At 39.8% G+C, this 16594-nt stretch overlaps 2 protein-coding genes across 3 annotated transcripts in view; one reads left to right on the top strand and one right to left on the bottom strand.

Annotated features, from left to right (window-relative positions):
- LOC117463376 (non-muscle caldesmon-like) overlaps positions 1-12329 on the top strand; it is a 54287-nt gene extending 41958 nt beyond the window's left edge. Inside the window, exons 13-14 of one of the 2 annotated variants that reach the window (XM_034105610.2) lie at positions 1649-1751; positions 12048-12329. In XM_034105610.2, the coding sequence (XP_033961501.1) occupies positions 1649-1751; positions 12048-12073 (129 nt within the window). In that variant the 3' untranslated portion in view covers positions 12074-12329. Of the gene's footprint in view, positions 1-1648; positions 4539-12047 lie in introns of those variants that run through there. The other variant, XM_034105602.2, reaches the window with a different exon arrangement.
- LOC117463369 (uncharacterized) lies at positions 5134-14310 on the bottom strand. Its single transcript, XM_034105590.2, has 4 exons — positions 14223-14310; positions 13831-13871; positions 9416-11632; positions 5134-5309 (listed from the first exon to the last, which is right to left on the bottom strand). Exons 3-4 carry the CDS (start codon positions 11619-11621, stop codon positions 5134-5136), a joined length of 2382 nt encoding a protein of 793 aa, XP_033961481.1. The 5' UTR covers positions 11622-11632; positions 13831-13871; positions 14223-14310.
- Positions 14311-16594: the final 2284 nt, after the last annotated feature.

The raw sequence follows: 16594 nt of genomic DNA, 5'->3' as shown, positions 1-16594 counted from the left end.
TTCACCCATGAACTGATCCTTTTTCAGTTCTGTGACATGAGCTTTGGAACAACTGTTTATTTCTATCAAATGTAATCTCCCCCTTCCTTAACTTTCATACTGTATACATGTTGTTTTATGACACTATTCAAGAAGAATTCCTCCCCACTATACAACCACACCCATCTTTTTTTATCTGGTGTAAATTATTTCAACTCAGCTGAACAGAGCAGTCAGTGAGAGTCTGCCCCCTTGTGGCTGCAGAGATGACAAACTGTGTACTGTATGTTGCTATATTTGCAGTACATGAAACACGGTGTTGTTTTAAAACATAAGAATTAAAGGCTAGAGTTCACCTAAATCTAATAAGCTTTAAATTAATTGAATAGCATTGTTTTTCTAATGCACAATTTAATGTTCAGAGCTGACCGAGGATAGTTTGTTAAAATCTCATACTCTCATAACTCTGCTTTCTTTACCATTACACTGTAAGGAGACAGTGGAAAACATTGAGGGTTTTATAGCCTCATTCAGATGTGGACAAATAAATGGGTTGTACAGTATAAGTGTAGTTCCATGCCTGGGGACCGAGACCTCCTACTGCAGTATTTCCCAACCTTTTGGCTCTCGATCCTTTACAATGAGATAATGTCTATTTGTGACCCTGCTGTCACTGCCTATGGCTGAGCATGGAAATATATTATGATCAGTTACACCAAAGAAGAGTTCCCATTTGATTGTATCTTTAGAATTGTTAGGGCCCTGTTACAATAAAACAGATGGTCTGTGTTTTTTAACAGAAAAATCAAATGTAGCTGTTGTTATCTTGAGACCCCTCACATTAGTTGTAATACTCCACGGGGGTCTAGAGCTCCAAGTTGTGAATAAGCTCCCTTCATAGTCCTGTTGTTATTCGAATGGGTTATTTTTTAAACAATTGTTTTCTTCTCTAAAATGTATAATTACTGTATATTGTAAACACTGGCATGACTTGTTTAGACCAGAAAAATACTATTTGGTTTGAATGCTCACAACCTTTTATATAAAGTCTGTGCTTACAACTCATACCAATGTAAGACTAAACACATCACTCAAAACTCACCTTTTCACTCTTGCCTTCAACTGCTAATCCACTTACCCCTTGCCCCTATTCTACCTAGCTTAGCACTTTTTACTTTTGTTGTTATTTTCCTTCTTTCATTTCATTTCATTTCAAACCTTTATTTATACAGATAAATCCCATTGAGATCATTGATCTCTTTTCCAAGGGAGACCTGCTCAAGAAGTTCCACATGAAACATAAAAACATAAATAGAACAACAAAAGGACATCATACAGCATCATTTACATATTTATCCACATAAACAGGTACCAATAGCTTCCGATTGACTAGCATCCAACCGAGCTTTAAAAACATTTAGTGGCACCAGATTGTTCAGTTTCCATTTATTTTGCAGACTATTCCAGCTATTTACTTGCTTGTAAAGTGGTTTGAGCACCAGGAAAAGCGCTATAAAAATAACATGTATTATTATTATACCTTCAATTAAGTCATAAACTGTCACATATTGTTGGATGTTAAAAGTTTCAGATGAATAAGGCCACACTAAAGTTGTTGAATAATGTCTATGAATCTGTTTTGATAACTGATGTATTAACTGAATTCCAGGAAAGTTCAACTGGGAAAAGATCTAAGTTTCTGGTGATGGGTCACGGCAAGTATGAGAAGGTTCCTGTGGACAGCAACAGTGAAGATGCAAACTGCCAGTCAGGTAAGACTACATCCATTTACGTTGGATTGTTACTATGCTTGTAACTTTGTTGTTGTTATTATTATATTTATTAAGGACTTCTTTATTAATCAATTGTTTCATCTTTCATATAATTAATAGTCAAAATGTGCCACATATTTCGAGCCTTATTGTTTAATTTAACCTGCAAAACTAGCTTGAAGATAAATGTTATTTATATAAAGAATAGTCAAGTATAGACACTAACATTAAATTGGCCTAAACAATGTTTATTACCAAAAAAAGGAATTAAAATGAAACATTAACTAATTCAAAAGATTATATTTTACAAACTGTCCTCCAAAAACAAGTCAAGTCTCAATATATTCTGTATTTTGTTATAGTCAGAACATCCCATGAAAAGACCAACACCCAAAAAGAAAGATGTACTAACAAGTATTGTTATTGTCTCAAAGTATGATATATACAGTATATATCATACTTTGAGACAATAACAATACTTGTAATATACTGACCCAAAACTATTGAAAACAAATCAATGAGCCTAACTATTGCACTGAAAAACATGTTCCTTCATTACCATGAATACTCACATACTCAATCCCATATACAAACAATTAGTAAAACAGGGGTTTCACCCTGCGTTTCAGCAAAAAGGCAACCTTAGCTGAAATAAATGCATAGCAGGAACCCCCACTAAATATGTACAGTTGGGCTGCATAATAAACTGGCTTTCAACTAAATGTTGTGGCCTTGAGTGCCATGCATAGACATACCTTTGTATGGTGCATACTGTCTGTTGCTAGCTTAAGAGCTCAAGGTTTCATGGGTAACAGACCATTTGTGATCCCTAGAGATCCCTAGGGATCACAAACCGCCTGTTGATGGTTTCTACTACTGCAGCAAACGTGGATTAACCTGCGGCTTAAAATAGTCCTCCACAAATGTACTATCTCCCACTGTTTGAGTTAATGTTTTAAAACAAAAACAAAAGTTATGGAAATTGTTTGAACTTTTAAAAAACTAAAGAGTATGTGTGTGAGTCATCACTATAGGTTTACATTGCCAGTAGGGGCAGGGAGGCTTAAGACTGAATTCCTATATAACACTGGGAAGTCAGAGAGTACTAATACTGTTGGTTCTGGTCCCTTCATGGAAGTAGTTGACAATAACACAAATATAAAGAACCACAGACATTATACTTTAACAATTTACTTTTCAGCAGTGATGTCTGTGTCTCCTTTTAAAGCTACAGTTGAATTTAGTTCTTATTATGTGGTACTTTGTTTCTTTGTGTGACAATCTATAAGTAAAAGCAATCAAATATATGTGTTAAAGAAAGGGGAAATACAAGACAAAAGTTTCACATTTAACTTCATGCACCTTTGATCACACAGTTAATATAAAACATGTTATGGCTTGAGCATTCGAGTAATAAATGGGGCTTTGTGTAGCTTTAGGAAGTTCACCTCACATGAAATTACACATATGGATGATCATCTTTGGGAAAACAGCTATTTTTTTTAATCGAAATATAGAGACAAAAAGGTTCAAAACTAACATGCAAATGCTTGCTATGGCAGCACCAAATCCTCAAAATGAGTGCCCCACTCATCTTCTAATATCTGTACTTATTCTCTAGCTATCCCTCAATATTTAGTTAGTCTGTCTTCCAACAGCAGGACTCAGCATCATCATTGTCATCATCATGTTCATCATTCATTGGCATCCACTTCTACATCCAACAAGTCCTGGACAATCCACCACAAGGCAAGAAATTACAAACCACAACAGGGTCAATTAGTTTATCTCTATTTCATTGAGGTTGCGAGGTCACAATGGATCTCCAACTTACTAAACGATAGAAAATGGTACTTTTAATTATAAAACAGAATTCAGACTCTGTATCCCTTTGGATATGCTATGGCTGGGCAATGTACGTTACATTGCCCATTACGTTACGTTTATAGCGTTAGCATGCTAACATTTGCTAATTAGCACTTAATATAAACTGAGCGGAGGCTAATGACAATTTGTTTTGAAAGTATTTACTCATAAACTAAATTTAAACTTTGACCTCCTGTGGGATCCTTATTTCTTTTGTACCAGCCTGTGTGGTTGTAGTTTCCTGCTCTGGTCGGCAGCCTGCACATCTGCCGATTAATTTCCATCCATACCTTGCAGAAACCTTTTTCTGTTCTGTTTATACCTTCAAGCCTTTTTTCCTTCTTTCAAATCCAACTGCCCTGTTGTTCCAGGAATGTAAAAGTCCTATTTATTACAGATATTAAAGACTGCCTACCAGCGGAGTACAATGAAAGCTTTACTTTCTTTAGAAAAAATAGAAAAAGGAAGCGTTACAAATGAAACAATCTATTATCAATCAATGTATCTACACTTCATGCATTCAACTCCACAACTACACTATCATCAAATGAAAAAAGAACAATCCAACCAAGTAAAGTTGCAGCGTACATAATATTCCTTGCTTTCATCGTCTATCTTGTTTCTTTAATGTCATATTTACTACTTTTAAGTGCAATGATTCCCCACCTATACCACCCCTGTGTTTTTATCCATAACTTTTTAGAGTTATAATATATCATACATATTTACTTGTACACATACAACTACAACTTATAGGTTCTAATAAATCAATCATACTTTGTTGCCCCTCTTAAATAATCAAACTCCTCACTTCAGCCCTTATTTATAATTATTAAATGAACTAACCAATTTTGTTTTTATTCTCTCGCCACACACTACCAATCATTGCCATTCCAAAAGATACTTTTGCAACACATCAAGTTATATATCTGTAGAGTTTGTTGAACCAAATCCTCTCGCTTTCCTGTTGAAGTTCTTTTGTTCATCTTCCTGAGATTTGCGTTTGATCAGTCCCTTTTCAAACACTGCTGCTATTTTCGAGAGTGGCTTCTCTGCCGCCTCTTTAAGCTTCCTAGCATCAAAACGGGGGCTGTACAACAAAATCGGAAGGCGGTTGACAAAAGAAGGAACTTCTGCTTGATTGTCTTTAGGTTCCTTTTTCTTCTCTGAATCTTTCTTGGTGGTGTCGAGCTGTTGAATGATTCTTTCCTTTGTTGAGAACATCTGAAAGAGCAGGGCATCCCACATCTTTAATGCCCTGGGACCTTCTTTGTCACAAATCACTTCTCGATGAGCACATTGGTCTGGGGACAACTTATCACCACCCTGATCTGTTATCTCATTGCTGGCAGTGGAATCAACCTGTGATTTGATCTCCAGCATTGGAAACGTAGGTTCCTCTGGCTCCACGACCATGTGTTTCTTGAGCCGTGTCCATCCACTTAGCTTCCCCTTTAGGCCTTTTAGCTTCTGGGGTGCTTTGGGCTGAGCTGATGCTGTCACATCCTTCTTGTCATCAGTTGAAGATGCAGTTGATGTCGCTGACTTCGTGGAGGGTTTGTCTGCCAGGGCTTCCGTCGGCGCAGCTGAAGCTTTGGTCCTCAGAACTTCCTTCTCTTTGAGCCCAGTTCTTTGCGGAGATGGCGGTGACATTCCTCTGTTTGGGGATGGAGCTTTGACTGAGACTGAGGCCTGAGGCAGAGGGGCGGGAGTGGCAGAGTCAATCACAGCGGCTTTAACTATGGATGGTTTCATGACAGTATCTGTTGCTGGCTTTGCAGGGGAAATGTTCTCTAGTGTTAGCTCTGTTGAAGGCTGAACATTTCTGTTGTGCATGCTAATCTGGCCCTGATTGGGGGTAGACTTTAAAGTATCTGAATTTGCATCTGATAATTTTGTTTCTACAGGGACAGAGGAAGGTCTTGATACTATGTGTGGATCATGAGGCTGTGTTTTTAGAGTCGGTTTGTTTGAAACATGAACAGTAGATTGTATTGGAGTGCTAGAAAAACTGTTCAGTGAAGAGATTGTTTCTTCCGTACTACAATTAGTTTCTACCTTTATTTTGATCATTGTCAATTGTGAATCTCCATTAACCTCAGCATTGTGATTCATGACTGAAGAAACATCCTTAGTTGTGGGTGGTTTTCTGTCTCGTTTTCTGATATTATCTGTTAATGATTTTGCAGATGGCTCAACAATGTTAGTAGGTGTATTATTTTGAAGAGATGTATAGCGAGGTTTTGTCTGATCTTTCGCAGTGACGGGCAAAGGTTTATTTTCATTTTTATGCTTTAAAGAAACCGGAGTTGGAGAAGACGGGGGCAAGGTTGGAGTATAGGTCCGAATCTGTGTAGTACGCCATTTTGGCTCAGGTAGAGGAGAGGCCCAAGGTTTAGTTACTTTAGGAGCGATTAGTGTGTCTTTAGCATCACTGTTGGCTTTGGCAAGGGTTTGAATATTTGCGAATGCATGGTTAGTTGAATTAATGTTTGAGACGATTTGAGTGTTTTCAGTGTGAATTTTATTTTCTACAGATGTCTTTGTTTCAGTGACTGATTGCCTCAACTGTTTCACTCCATTCTGAGAGCTCACAGAATGTATAGTGGTTTGAAAAGTATCCTGAGACAACGCGATTTGACTAGCAATGCTTTGCTGTTCTACACTGATACTAGACATGTTAGCCATGACGTAACCAGAAGAGGAGAAAGCACTTGTCCCAGTCTTAGATGTTACAGAATGTGTTGTCCTTATGGGTGGACTTTTAATAGATCTATTGACTTGTATTGGCTTGGTGCGAGGGGTTGGTTCTTTTACAGTGTTTTTAGCAAGACATTGATCTGCAGAAGTCTCATAGGATCCATGTTCAGTAATAATGTTGGCAGTGTGTTTACTATCTACTTGTACATTTGTGTAATTTTTTGTTTGAGCAACATAGCCATGAGCAGGATTTGCATGTACGGCTTGCTGTCGAATCTCAGTCCCGTCTGATCTCAGCTGAGGGCTTCTTTGTCTGACATGCCTCATTGTAGGGCTAGGCGGCATGATAGTTTTACTGGCCTGCACAGAACTAAAAGATGGTTTATTAATCACTGCTCGGTTTGTAATAGGCACACTATGAAGCGTGTCAGCGACTTTGGTTTCAGTGGAAACAGTACTGTGGATATTGCTGCCCCCAGAGGATATGTATGACTCTAACAGTTCAGCAGCAGGACTAGTGGGTTGAATAGTCTCTACATTTCCTGGTTGTCCATCTGAGTCTGCGAAAGTCTTACTGACTGTTGGTAATCCAGCAGACGGTTTGTTGGACTGTTTGGTTTCACTGCTAGGCATATGCAGCACTGTATTTTCTTTTAAAAGATTAGAAGCAGGTGTTGTTTCAATGTCAGGTCTTTGAATGCTTTCTGCTCTAATAGGTATACTGAGAATAGAATCTATTGGTGCTTTTCCTATCATTAAGTCAACTTTATCATTGGTGAATAGTGATTGCAATTCTGTTTCTAATTGTGTGTTGCCAACTATGTTAGTTTCAAAACTATTAAATGTGGGGAGTTCAGGTTCTATATTAACTTGGTTTGACAGTATTGCACCTTTCGCAGGGGTTCTAAGACTTGTTTCAATTGCAAGAATATTGCTGACATTGCTGTCACAAAAGTATTTGTCTGACTGTAACTTTTCTGCAACAGGTCTACTGTGTTGAATAGCATATACATTTTCTGGCTGTCCAGCTGAGACCGTGAAAGTCTTGCTGAAAGTTGGTAATTCTGCAGACTGTTTACTAGACGTTTTGTTGGACGGTTTGGAAGACGGTTTGTTGGACGGTTTGGTTTCCCTGCTGGGCATGCGTGGCATTGTGTTTCCTTTTAAAAGATTAGAAGCTGGTCTTGTTTCAATACCACATTGTGTTGGAATAATTTCTGCTGTAATAGGTAGACTTGGAATACACTCTGTTGGTGTTTTTTCTCTCAATAAGTCTACTTTATTAATGGTGGATAGTGATTGCAATTCTCTGTCTAATGTTGAGTTGCCGACTCTATTAGTTTCAAAACTATAATAAGTGGGGAGTTTAGTTTCTGTATTAACTTGGCTTGCAAGTATTGCACCTTTAGCAGGGATGCTAAGACTTTTTTCAATTGCAAGAACATTGTGGACATTGCTGCCATGAAAGGATTCGTTTGACTGTAATGTTTCTGCAGCAGGTCTACTGTGTTGAATAGTATCTACATTTCCTGGTTTTCCAGCTGACTCTGTGGAAGTCTTGCTGACAGTTGGGAATCCTGCGGACTGCTTGTTTGGAGATTTGGCAGATGGTTTGTTGGAGAGTTTGGAAGATGGTTTGTTTGACCGTTTGGTTTCACTGCTAGGCATATGCTGCATTGTGTTTCCTTTAAAACAATTAGAACCTGGTCTTGTTTCAATACCCCATTGTATTTGAATGCTTTCTGCTCTTAAAGGTAGACTGGGAATACAATGTGTTGGTGTTTTTCCAGTCAATAAGTCTACTATAGCATTAGTGGATAGGGATTCAAAATCTTTATCAAATATTGAGTTACAGACTATGTTAGTTTCAGAACTATTAGAGTTGGGGAATTTAGGCTCTGTATTGACTTGGCTTGATAGTATTGCAACTTTAGCAGGGATGCTTACACTTGTCTCAATTGCTTGTGTGGTCTTTACTATGGCTCTGCTTGAGTTTGTGTAGTAACCTGCTTCTTGAACAACGTTATGGTTGCCATTGGATACATTGCTACTCTGTGGGGTTGGATGTACATTCTCAACAGTTTTGGTTAGCTTTGGGGACTCTTTTGTAGGCACATTCGAGGTCATTTCTGACATATTGGGTGATTTGGTTGCAGTGACAGAAAAGTCAGGTAGTGTGGTTGCTCTTGTAGGTTTGCCCATTAAGTTATAATTGACAGCAGGTGTATTAGGTACACTTGGTGCTTGAGAAAATGTTAAGAGACCTTCAGGCAAATGTATCTTGTTGCCTTCCACTTGACTTTTTCTGTTAATTTTAGCTTTAGTGCTGAGTTGTTGATTGATGTTTGTGCTTTGGACAGCTGCAGATGCTGTGCAGATACTATACTGCGAGGAACATACAGATGATATAACAGGTTCGTGAGGAAAAATGGGTCCTGTGGTAGTGGTAATTGATTCTTTGGAGAATATATTTGAGAAATTGGACCCCTTATTTGTTTTGTCATGAGTAAGTTCTGCAGTGGATGCCTTATTGGGTAAGGGAACTCCACTGCTTGCTTTGAAACACTGATTAACTTCTTCTTTGTGTGTATGTAAAACAGTTTCAGGAGCCCCCCTACTGGGCAGTGGTGTTCCTGAAATCAGATTGGTGGCTTGTTGTAATCCTGTGATAAATGTACCATTTATGATGGCCCTTCCTGTGTTGTTGGGCTCTAAATCTGTGGCAAGAGACTGAATACTTTTTTCACGGTCAGCTTGGTTTTTAACAGGCTTGTCAGTTTGTTGAACATTCAGACCATTTGCAGTTGATGAACTGACTCCATTAGCAGTCTGGTAAGACTTCACCAAAGCTATCTGTACTTGTTCTGTTAGTTTGTAATTGGTGATCTTGGATTCTACTTTTGTAGGTATTTTCTCGAGATAAACACCTTTCTCTATGGCATCTTTCCCCTTTGAACCATGATATGTTTCTGCATTTGAATCTACTTTCACTAAGGGTGAGGAAAAACTTGATAGACTACTGCTATCAGTAAAGCATGGATTAGTATTTATCTCTGCCTTTATAGAAAATAGTGCCGTATTTTGTGTGTGTACCTCACCTGCTTTAGGCATTGGTATTGGAGCCTCAGAGAATGAGGCTTTTGGTGTGGATAAGTCACTTGTGGATTGTTGCATTGATTGCTGTGCCAAGCCAAGAGGAAGCTCTGGTTTTATTGTGTCCACCTTAGATGTGTTAAGTGATTGTATTCCAATACTTTGAGCTTCTGACCCGATCTCAAACACATCATTGCTACTTAGTATGGTCCGATCAGCTGGAATCTCAGAATCCCTTATGGGTTTCAAAATATTAGCAGTAGAAACCTCCATTGAAGATGGTTGATCTTGATATCCATTCAGTTGTTTTGTTGAATCAGGCTTTGAGAGGTCTGTTCCATCTACAGCTACAGCTGACTGTGTTTTGTCTGAAGAGGTTTCATTTGCATGGAGGGGTGCAGGGCTATAATGTGATGCAGCAGTCTTTATCCCACCATAGGCCGCATACTGAGTTGGAGTAAGCCCGTAATATGTTGATCTTGATTTGGGCTTTGAGGTTGCTAATGACATTTGACTCTCCAAAAGTGATGACAAAGACTTGCGAGCATTGACCGCAGGAGGATGATAAGGGATAATGGGGCTTGGACTGGATGGTGCTTGCATTACAATCACTGACGTAGGGTTGAGGTTTGGTACAGTGGATACAAATGATGGGACCGTTGGCAAAGTTGTAGCTCCACTTTCCAAACCGGGGTTTGTTTGTAGCTTAAGGATGACTGGTTGTATTAGTGTTGGTTTTACCATGGCAGAGTCAAGTGCAGTCATACTTGATGACAAGTTCTCTCTGGGGTACAGCTCAGTATTAGCAAAGCTTAGATTTATTGTACTCCTTGTATTTTGAACATTTATCTCTTTGTAATTGCTGGCTTGTCTGATATTACTAATGTAATCAATGTGATCAGTCTGCTTCTGTTCTTCTATGGCAGCTGGGGGTTCAATTGTACCACTTGTTTGAATCACTGATTTCTGTCTCGGAGCTTCTTCTGGAATTGCAGGAGCTTGTAGATCTTGGGATGAGTTGAAAGCAGCGAATAAAAGGGGGATAGGTTTGGATATTTCAATGAAAGGTGTGGAAACTCGAGCCGGTACACAATAAGTAGTCTTAGATCTTCCACATTGGGACATTGGCAGTGTTTCATCTATTTCCACCACTGACACATCTGTTTTCTTTCTTAGTGTGTCAGAAAACAATGCTGCCTGGCAGTTTGGATTTATAACGATAAGGTCCTGCATGGAGGGAGGTTTAGAGATCTCATAAAATGTTGCCTTGGATGTGTAAACCCTGTTTTGTGTGGCGTCAGGCTTTGTGTCTTTCACTGCATCAACCAGTGATATTTTTGAGGCGGTTATCTCCGGAGACATGTGGCTTGGAACAAAGTTGCCATTATCACTAGGTCTTGTAGTCCAAGAGGCTAGGTGGCTTTGAGGGTTGTCTTTTGAACAGGCGTTTGTCTCCCTCTGGCTAGAAATAATAGGTTGTATCTGAGAATTTGAAACTGATAGCAGTGCTGGAGGAGGAGGAAGGTCTGCAACCAGAGAAGGAGCTGGGCCTGGGTCACAGTTGGGGGCGGCTGGGGATAGGGTCAGACTGTGAGTTGATATTTTAGGGCTGGATTGCGACACAGAGGCTGGAGGGACTGTTGTGACGGACCAATGGGAATTTGGTGTCCGGTTTGAATTGAAAGCAAGAGGGTTTCGTGGAACCTGCTTAGGTGGTGATTGGGGTGGTGACATCGAAGGTGGCATAATGAAAGGAGTCATGTCATCAAATAAGAAAGAGGAGCACTCATACAGCGGAGCCACCTGCTCCTCAGAAGTCCTGATCTGACCTATATAGGACTGAGTGGGGAAGCTCCCAGTTTTCTGGTAGGGGCTACTCCGAGGGTGAGGGAATGCAGATGCGGACGGATCACAGAAGGAGTCAAAAGGGAAACTGGACACTGAAGGGTCTGCAATGTAGACTGATTCCGGTGTCCTTGGTGGGCTGGACTGGTCACTGTGCTCAAGGTCTGTGCTTGCTTCGTTGACAGGCGACAAACAGGAGCGAAAGGGGATGGGTGTCTGAGAGAGACTATTTTTTTTCTTGGCTCTCTTCTTCTTGAGTTTTTGAAGCCTTGCGTTGTCTTTGCCTGGTTTTGGCATCAAGGGCGGAGGATATGGCTGGGAAAGGTCAGGCTCCAGCCCGTTACTGTAGCCGACATCCATCAGCATTATTCAGACTCCTGCAAGACAGATGAGAAAAATCACTCAATTTGTTTTCATCCAAAAATCTACTTCTAGCATAACAGCAAAACACAATAATTTCCCAAAAATACAAATTAGAGATTAAAGTAACGATCCAACAAAACTTCTCATGAAAAGGTAACGCATCACCTTGCTGTTTTGGTATTATCTTTTATGACATCAGAGCAGGAATGTAAAGAGTTGCCGGTTGCATTGAATTATGTTTTAATCACTAAGCAGTTAGAAATGGTGAGTTTTATTCCAATACAGAGTCATATAGGAAAGTACTATTTCATTCAGACATCTCAGGAGCTGTCAAAAATAATCACTGAGGTATTTGATTAAGGTCATTCTTTGTGTTTGAATAACAAATATATACATGTTTTTAATAAGACATGTTTTTTCCCTTTTCAGCTGGACAATTCTATGAAGATCTGTGAAACAGATGCTGGACTTTTTGGATTCTGAAAACCAACATTGATACTGCACAAATAGTAGCCACTATCACTTCATAATTTTCTGTTATTCAAGCTTAAAGTTGAAAAATCCTTTTCTAATGATACATCTCTTGTGACACTTCTCATTATACAGCAGGTAGTGAAGCAAAGAGTGAGTCTTTTTTCAGTTTGTACTTCCTATGTATTCAGTAGACCTTTTACTAAGCTGAAATCATATCAATTAAACACATTTATGTTGTTTGTCTTATCAATAATTTAGCTATTGGATGGTGTCTGTCTTTGCTTCCTTTGTCATTTAATGTGTTGGCAAACTTATTGTCTCCTACTTTGTTCCTAGTATAGTGTATACAGCTGCTTCCCAACTGCACTGATGTAACCTGTGCAAATGGCTCAGAGACAAGTCGGCAGCTGGCTATAGAAAACTATGAGCTCTCATGACAACCAGCTCATTAGCAGGTTTAAGATTCTTAATTGGGTCCTGAAGAAGTTGCTCGGCTACAAGGAGCATCACAATTGGAAATAGAAAGGCATGTAAAGCTATAACATATGGCCAGGCTTCTTTGAAATGATGTCAAACTACTTGTGAAAATAGTTTCTCAAGGAGACTGTCGGATTTAAAAATGACCTCTGCAGGAAATAAAAGTAAACTCGAAGGAGGATGATTGACAGTTACAGGAGGGTGACTCGGTTTGTGCTGGGAGGAGGGGTGGCAGCATTAAGCTAATCTTCATAACCAAAGTCAATTTGAAATGTGTGCAGTAGTAAATCGGGACCAAATTCCTCATTAGCATTACAAGCAAACTATAAGAAGGTCAAAGGTCAGAAGCATAATAAACAGACAATAAATCTTACACACATTCCTCTGCATCCAGAATTGAAATAGATAAAGATGATATTAGGTTTGTAGTTTTCGCCGCAGTTGATTTTCACATGTAACGTGTGAAAACTAAATATATTTAATATTCAAATGTAACTGACATTTAACATCCTTTGACTTGGTTTACTAAAGAGGTAACCTGAGCTGAATTGTTTTATTTATGTCTGAATATTGGAGTTTATCTCTGGGTAACACTAGATAAGGTCTACGTTCTTATTTTAGACCCGGGGAAATAAGAGCAAACATCCTGACACCGAGCACCTGCTGCCTGCTATCCCGCACTCACACAAACAGCCTGCTGCTGGAAATCTATCCGGAACCCAAATCCTCTCAGAGCTGCTCCGACTGTGAGCTTATCCTTGTGTTTCAGAGTGATGATTATCTGAAATGGTCCTATTATGTAATGTTAGTAATAGTTTGATCTGAAAGAAGGATAGTTTTACCCAATGGGCTATTTTCTGCAACAACATCTGTTCTAAATATGCAAAGTGTGGAAGTTGCAACATAGATATAACTCCTGGGAGTTGTTGTCCCTGTCTTGAAAAACAAAAGCTGAGAGGGTTTGGCCTCGGTATGGACAAATGTTTAACATGACTCCCTGTTGTCAAAGGGACTCCTCCAGTCACAGTGACAAGGACGGCAGCTGACACATGAGAAGTCCCCCTTTTATGGCTCTGGGGTTGGATATCTGGGAGGCTTCTATTGGGGCAGCTCAAAAGGGGAAAGTATAAGATTAGCTTGGTGATAGCTGTTGGCCATGACCTCTATCTTTCCAGCTTTAAAGAACTGTTTTAAACAGAATGGAGATCAAGCTCTTTGGTAACCATCACATTGCTTCAATATCAATCTGAGCAGCACTTACCTTAGAGGGGAAAGGAAATAGGTGTTGTTTTGTTGGGCAGACTGCACACAAAAAAGAAGTTTGGTGTAAAAGTGAGCAACAGAAAAAAATGGAATACTTTAAAACTAAAAGTGAAATGCCATTATAATTAAAGTGCAGGATTTGTTTATCTGTGTCTCATACATACATTTACCTGTCATTAATCATACAACATGGTAAACAATGCTTTGCAATCACTTCCTCTCACAGATATTATGTCTGAAATGCATCATGCGTTTAAGATTTCAGACAGTGCACGTGCTTCTATCAAATCCAATGCACCGTTTCCAGGTTAGCACCCGGCTAATTGATCAGGACAACTCTGCAGTACCACCATCTTGGCAATCAACAGACACTGAGTTTGACTGGTTTACCTTTGGCGAGCGGCTGTCGGGACAAACTGCTCTCTGCTTGTTAATCCCGGCTCAGAGTGCCACAGGGCCACTCATCCTGAAGTGAACTGAAGCCTTAGGGAGCAAGCCAACGTGCCGTGGCCATTCCAAAAATAAAACAGTTGCCTTCAGTGTGTGTTGCAAGGGCAGGGGGTTTCCAGGCCACCTGAGATGGCTGAGGTGCAGCCCCTACAGGCGATCTGCGGATACCTCCACCTGAGGGAAGGAGGTTGTTTGTGTCTGCTCAGCAGACCAGCAAGGAGAAATTCAGTAGGTAATCAGTACATGAGGCCAATTACCATAAAGGGGTTTGTTTATCATTAAAACCTCTATCATGGCTTTGGTTTTGGGGGGGTTGACCAATATGTATTATGAGTCTAAATAATGAAGCTCTATTTAATAAAGTGATTTAGATTTGAGTTATTTTTACAAAATATCTGTTTCCTTTAAACATTTTCTACAAATAAGCAAATCTATCTACTTTATAGCTTGTAGTAACTCACGGGAGGCTTCTTTTATTTTATTTGTATTCATAATATTTTTTATTTTTCGTCAGAATGTAAAAATTACATTAGTTACGAATTGTTGTTCTCAAAAAACAGTGCATTGTGTGTAATACAACTGGGATTTTTATTAAATTAGTTAGTTTCTAAGAAAGGCCAGAGCTTCAGCTGGGTCAAATAGATTGTTCCCTTTAGTTAACGTTATTTAAAAGATAATGACCATGTCCCCTTTATTGTATTACGAGCGTCCATTCCCATTGGATAACGGAGGATTTTTCACCCGGAAGTAAGTATTCTCCTTACTGTCGATTGATTTTACAGTGATATCTGAACTACTCATCAACTCAAAAACACCAAATTATCCTTGTTAATTACACAACATTGATTGGCTTAAATTGTGTACAATGCTTTCGTATTTTTCCCCTTCGATTCGGAGAAACGAATATTTTTTCGGAGTTTTTGGATGGCAGAAGACACTACACTACCCAGAATCCTCAGCTATCATTTGGGACTACACCATGTGCTTAGCTTGACAAACCGTGATCAGTCCTCAAGCTCTGTGATTGGATGTTGGAGTGGCAGTGCGCAAAGTTTACACGGAGCGTCAAAAAGCACCTTGAAATGGAATGAAACCCATCGACGGCACACTATTCAAAACAGGAATCGAACGTGCCCCAGGGTTTCCCACACATAAGAGGCTTCTCAATACTCAAATGTACCCTCCTCGACTCCTCGGTCCTCCGGTAGTGACCCGGAAATGAATTTCAGCGTGCCATTTTGAAGGACGTCTCATTTCTCTAAATGCACACCGAGGATCGAGCGTCGAGGAGGCTCTCTGGAGGAGCTATAACCGAGGATACACTGATGGTTCTTCCACGGCTCCTCCGCGGATGGATTTCCGGGAACGGTGGAGGCGTGACGCACGGCCGGACTTATCTCAGCCAATGACAGCTCTGCATGCATCCCCTGGATATTATTTTAGTAACTGCTTTCATCGCAACGCGATGTTTACATTGAGAACAGCTGTGAGGTCCGTGCAGAAAGCAGAGCAGTGTGTAGAATATATATCACTCAGTATAACAGGCCTACTCTCTTTATTTGCTTTAGTTTAGTAGATATCTACAAACAAAGAGTCGATATTTTTCTAAGACCATTTAGTGCTTCACATAATAAAATACACAACGGCTGTAGCCTGATTATGCTTTAGGAGCTGTAGGTGTGTGTGTGGTACAGTGTGTAGGTGCGTGTTGTACAGTGTGTAGGTGTGTGTTGTACAGTGCGCAGATACGGTGGACAGACAGGTCTCAGTTGGTTTGGTGTCCTCTGCTTACTTTTAATACTTGCAAATACAACTTTTGGCCCGTAATTTCAATTCCCCATTTCAGCGACCAGAGAGAGGGGGGGGGGGGATATATCCAGTCTCTGATTGTGTAACTTACGTTATTATGAGAGTGCTCTCATACTTTAAATTGCATATATTTATATAAATGTATTTGTGTGTGTCCCCGCAACTGTAGCCTGTTATTGTCTCATTATACCGCACTCTCAATGAATTCAAAGTAAATATGTGGGGGAACAAAGTTCAGCTGATCTAACAGAGATTATAAAATATGACAAAACACTCCGACAGCTGATGCAGCTGTTGCCACGTAATAATGAACGGACGTCGCTTTAATATGACCGCTCAGAGGAGAGGAGTTCTCATTTCTTTAAACGTCTGCTGCTTCCCCTCCTCTCTCCTCGGTTCCCCTCCTCGGTCCTCCGCTCGCATCTCCTGTGGGCAGGACTAAGTCTCGAGGAGGGGGGACATTTAAGAATTGAGAAGCCTCTATAGACTATACTTGGGCGGGC

This window comes from Pseudochaenichthys georgianus, chromosome 3, assembly GCF_902827115.2.
Source record: "Pseudochaenichthys georgianus chromosome 3, fPseGeo1.2, whole genome shotgun sequence".
Lineage (NCBI taxonomy): Eukaryota > Metazoa > Chordata > Actinopteri > Perciformes > Channichthyidae > Pseudochaenichthys > Pseudochaenichthys georgianus.
Note: the sequence above shows the minus strand (reverse complement) of the source record. Positions and strands in the feature narration are given on the sequence as shown.

What these genes read in the sequence shown, in the direction of transcription:
- LOC117463369 (XM_034105590.2), bottom strand. Translation starts at nt 11,621, where the DNA reads ATGCTGATGGATGTCGGCTACAGTAACGGGCTGGAGCCTGACCTTTCC. An exon ending in AATACCAATGCCTAAAGCAG is followed by an intron (nt 5,310 to 9,415) that starts GTGAGGTACACA and finishes CCTCTGCCTCAG; the next exon opens with GCCTCAGTCTCAGTCAAAGC.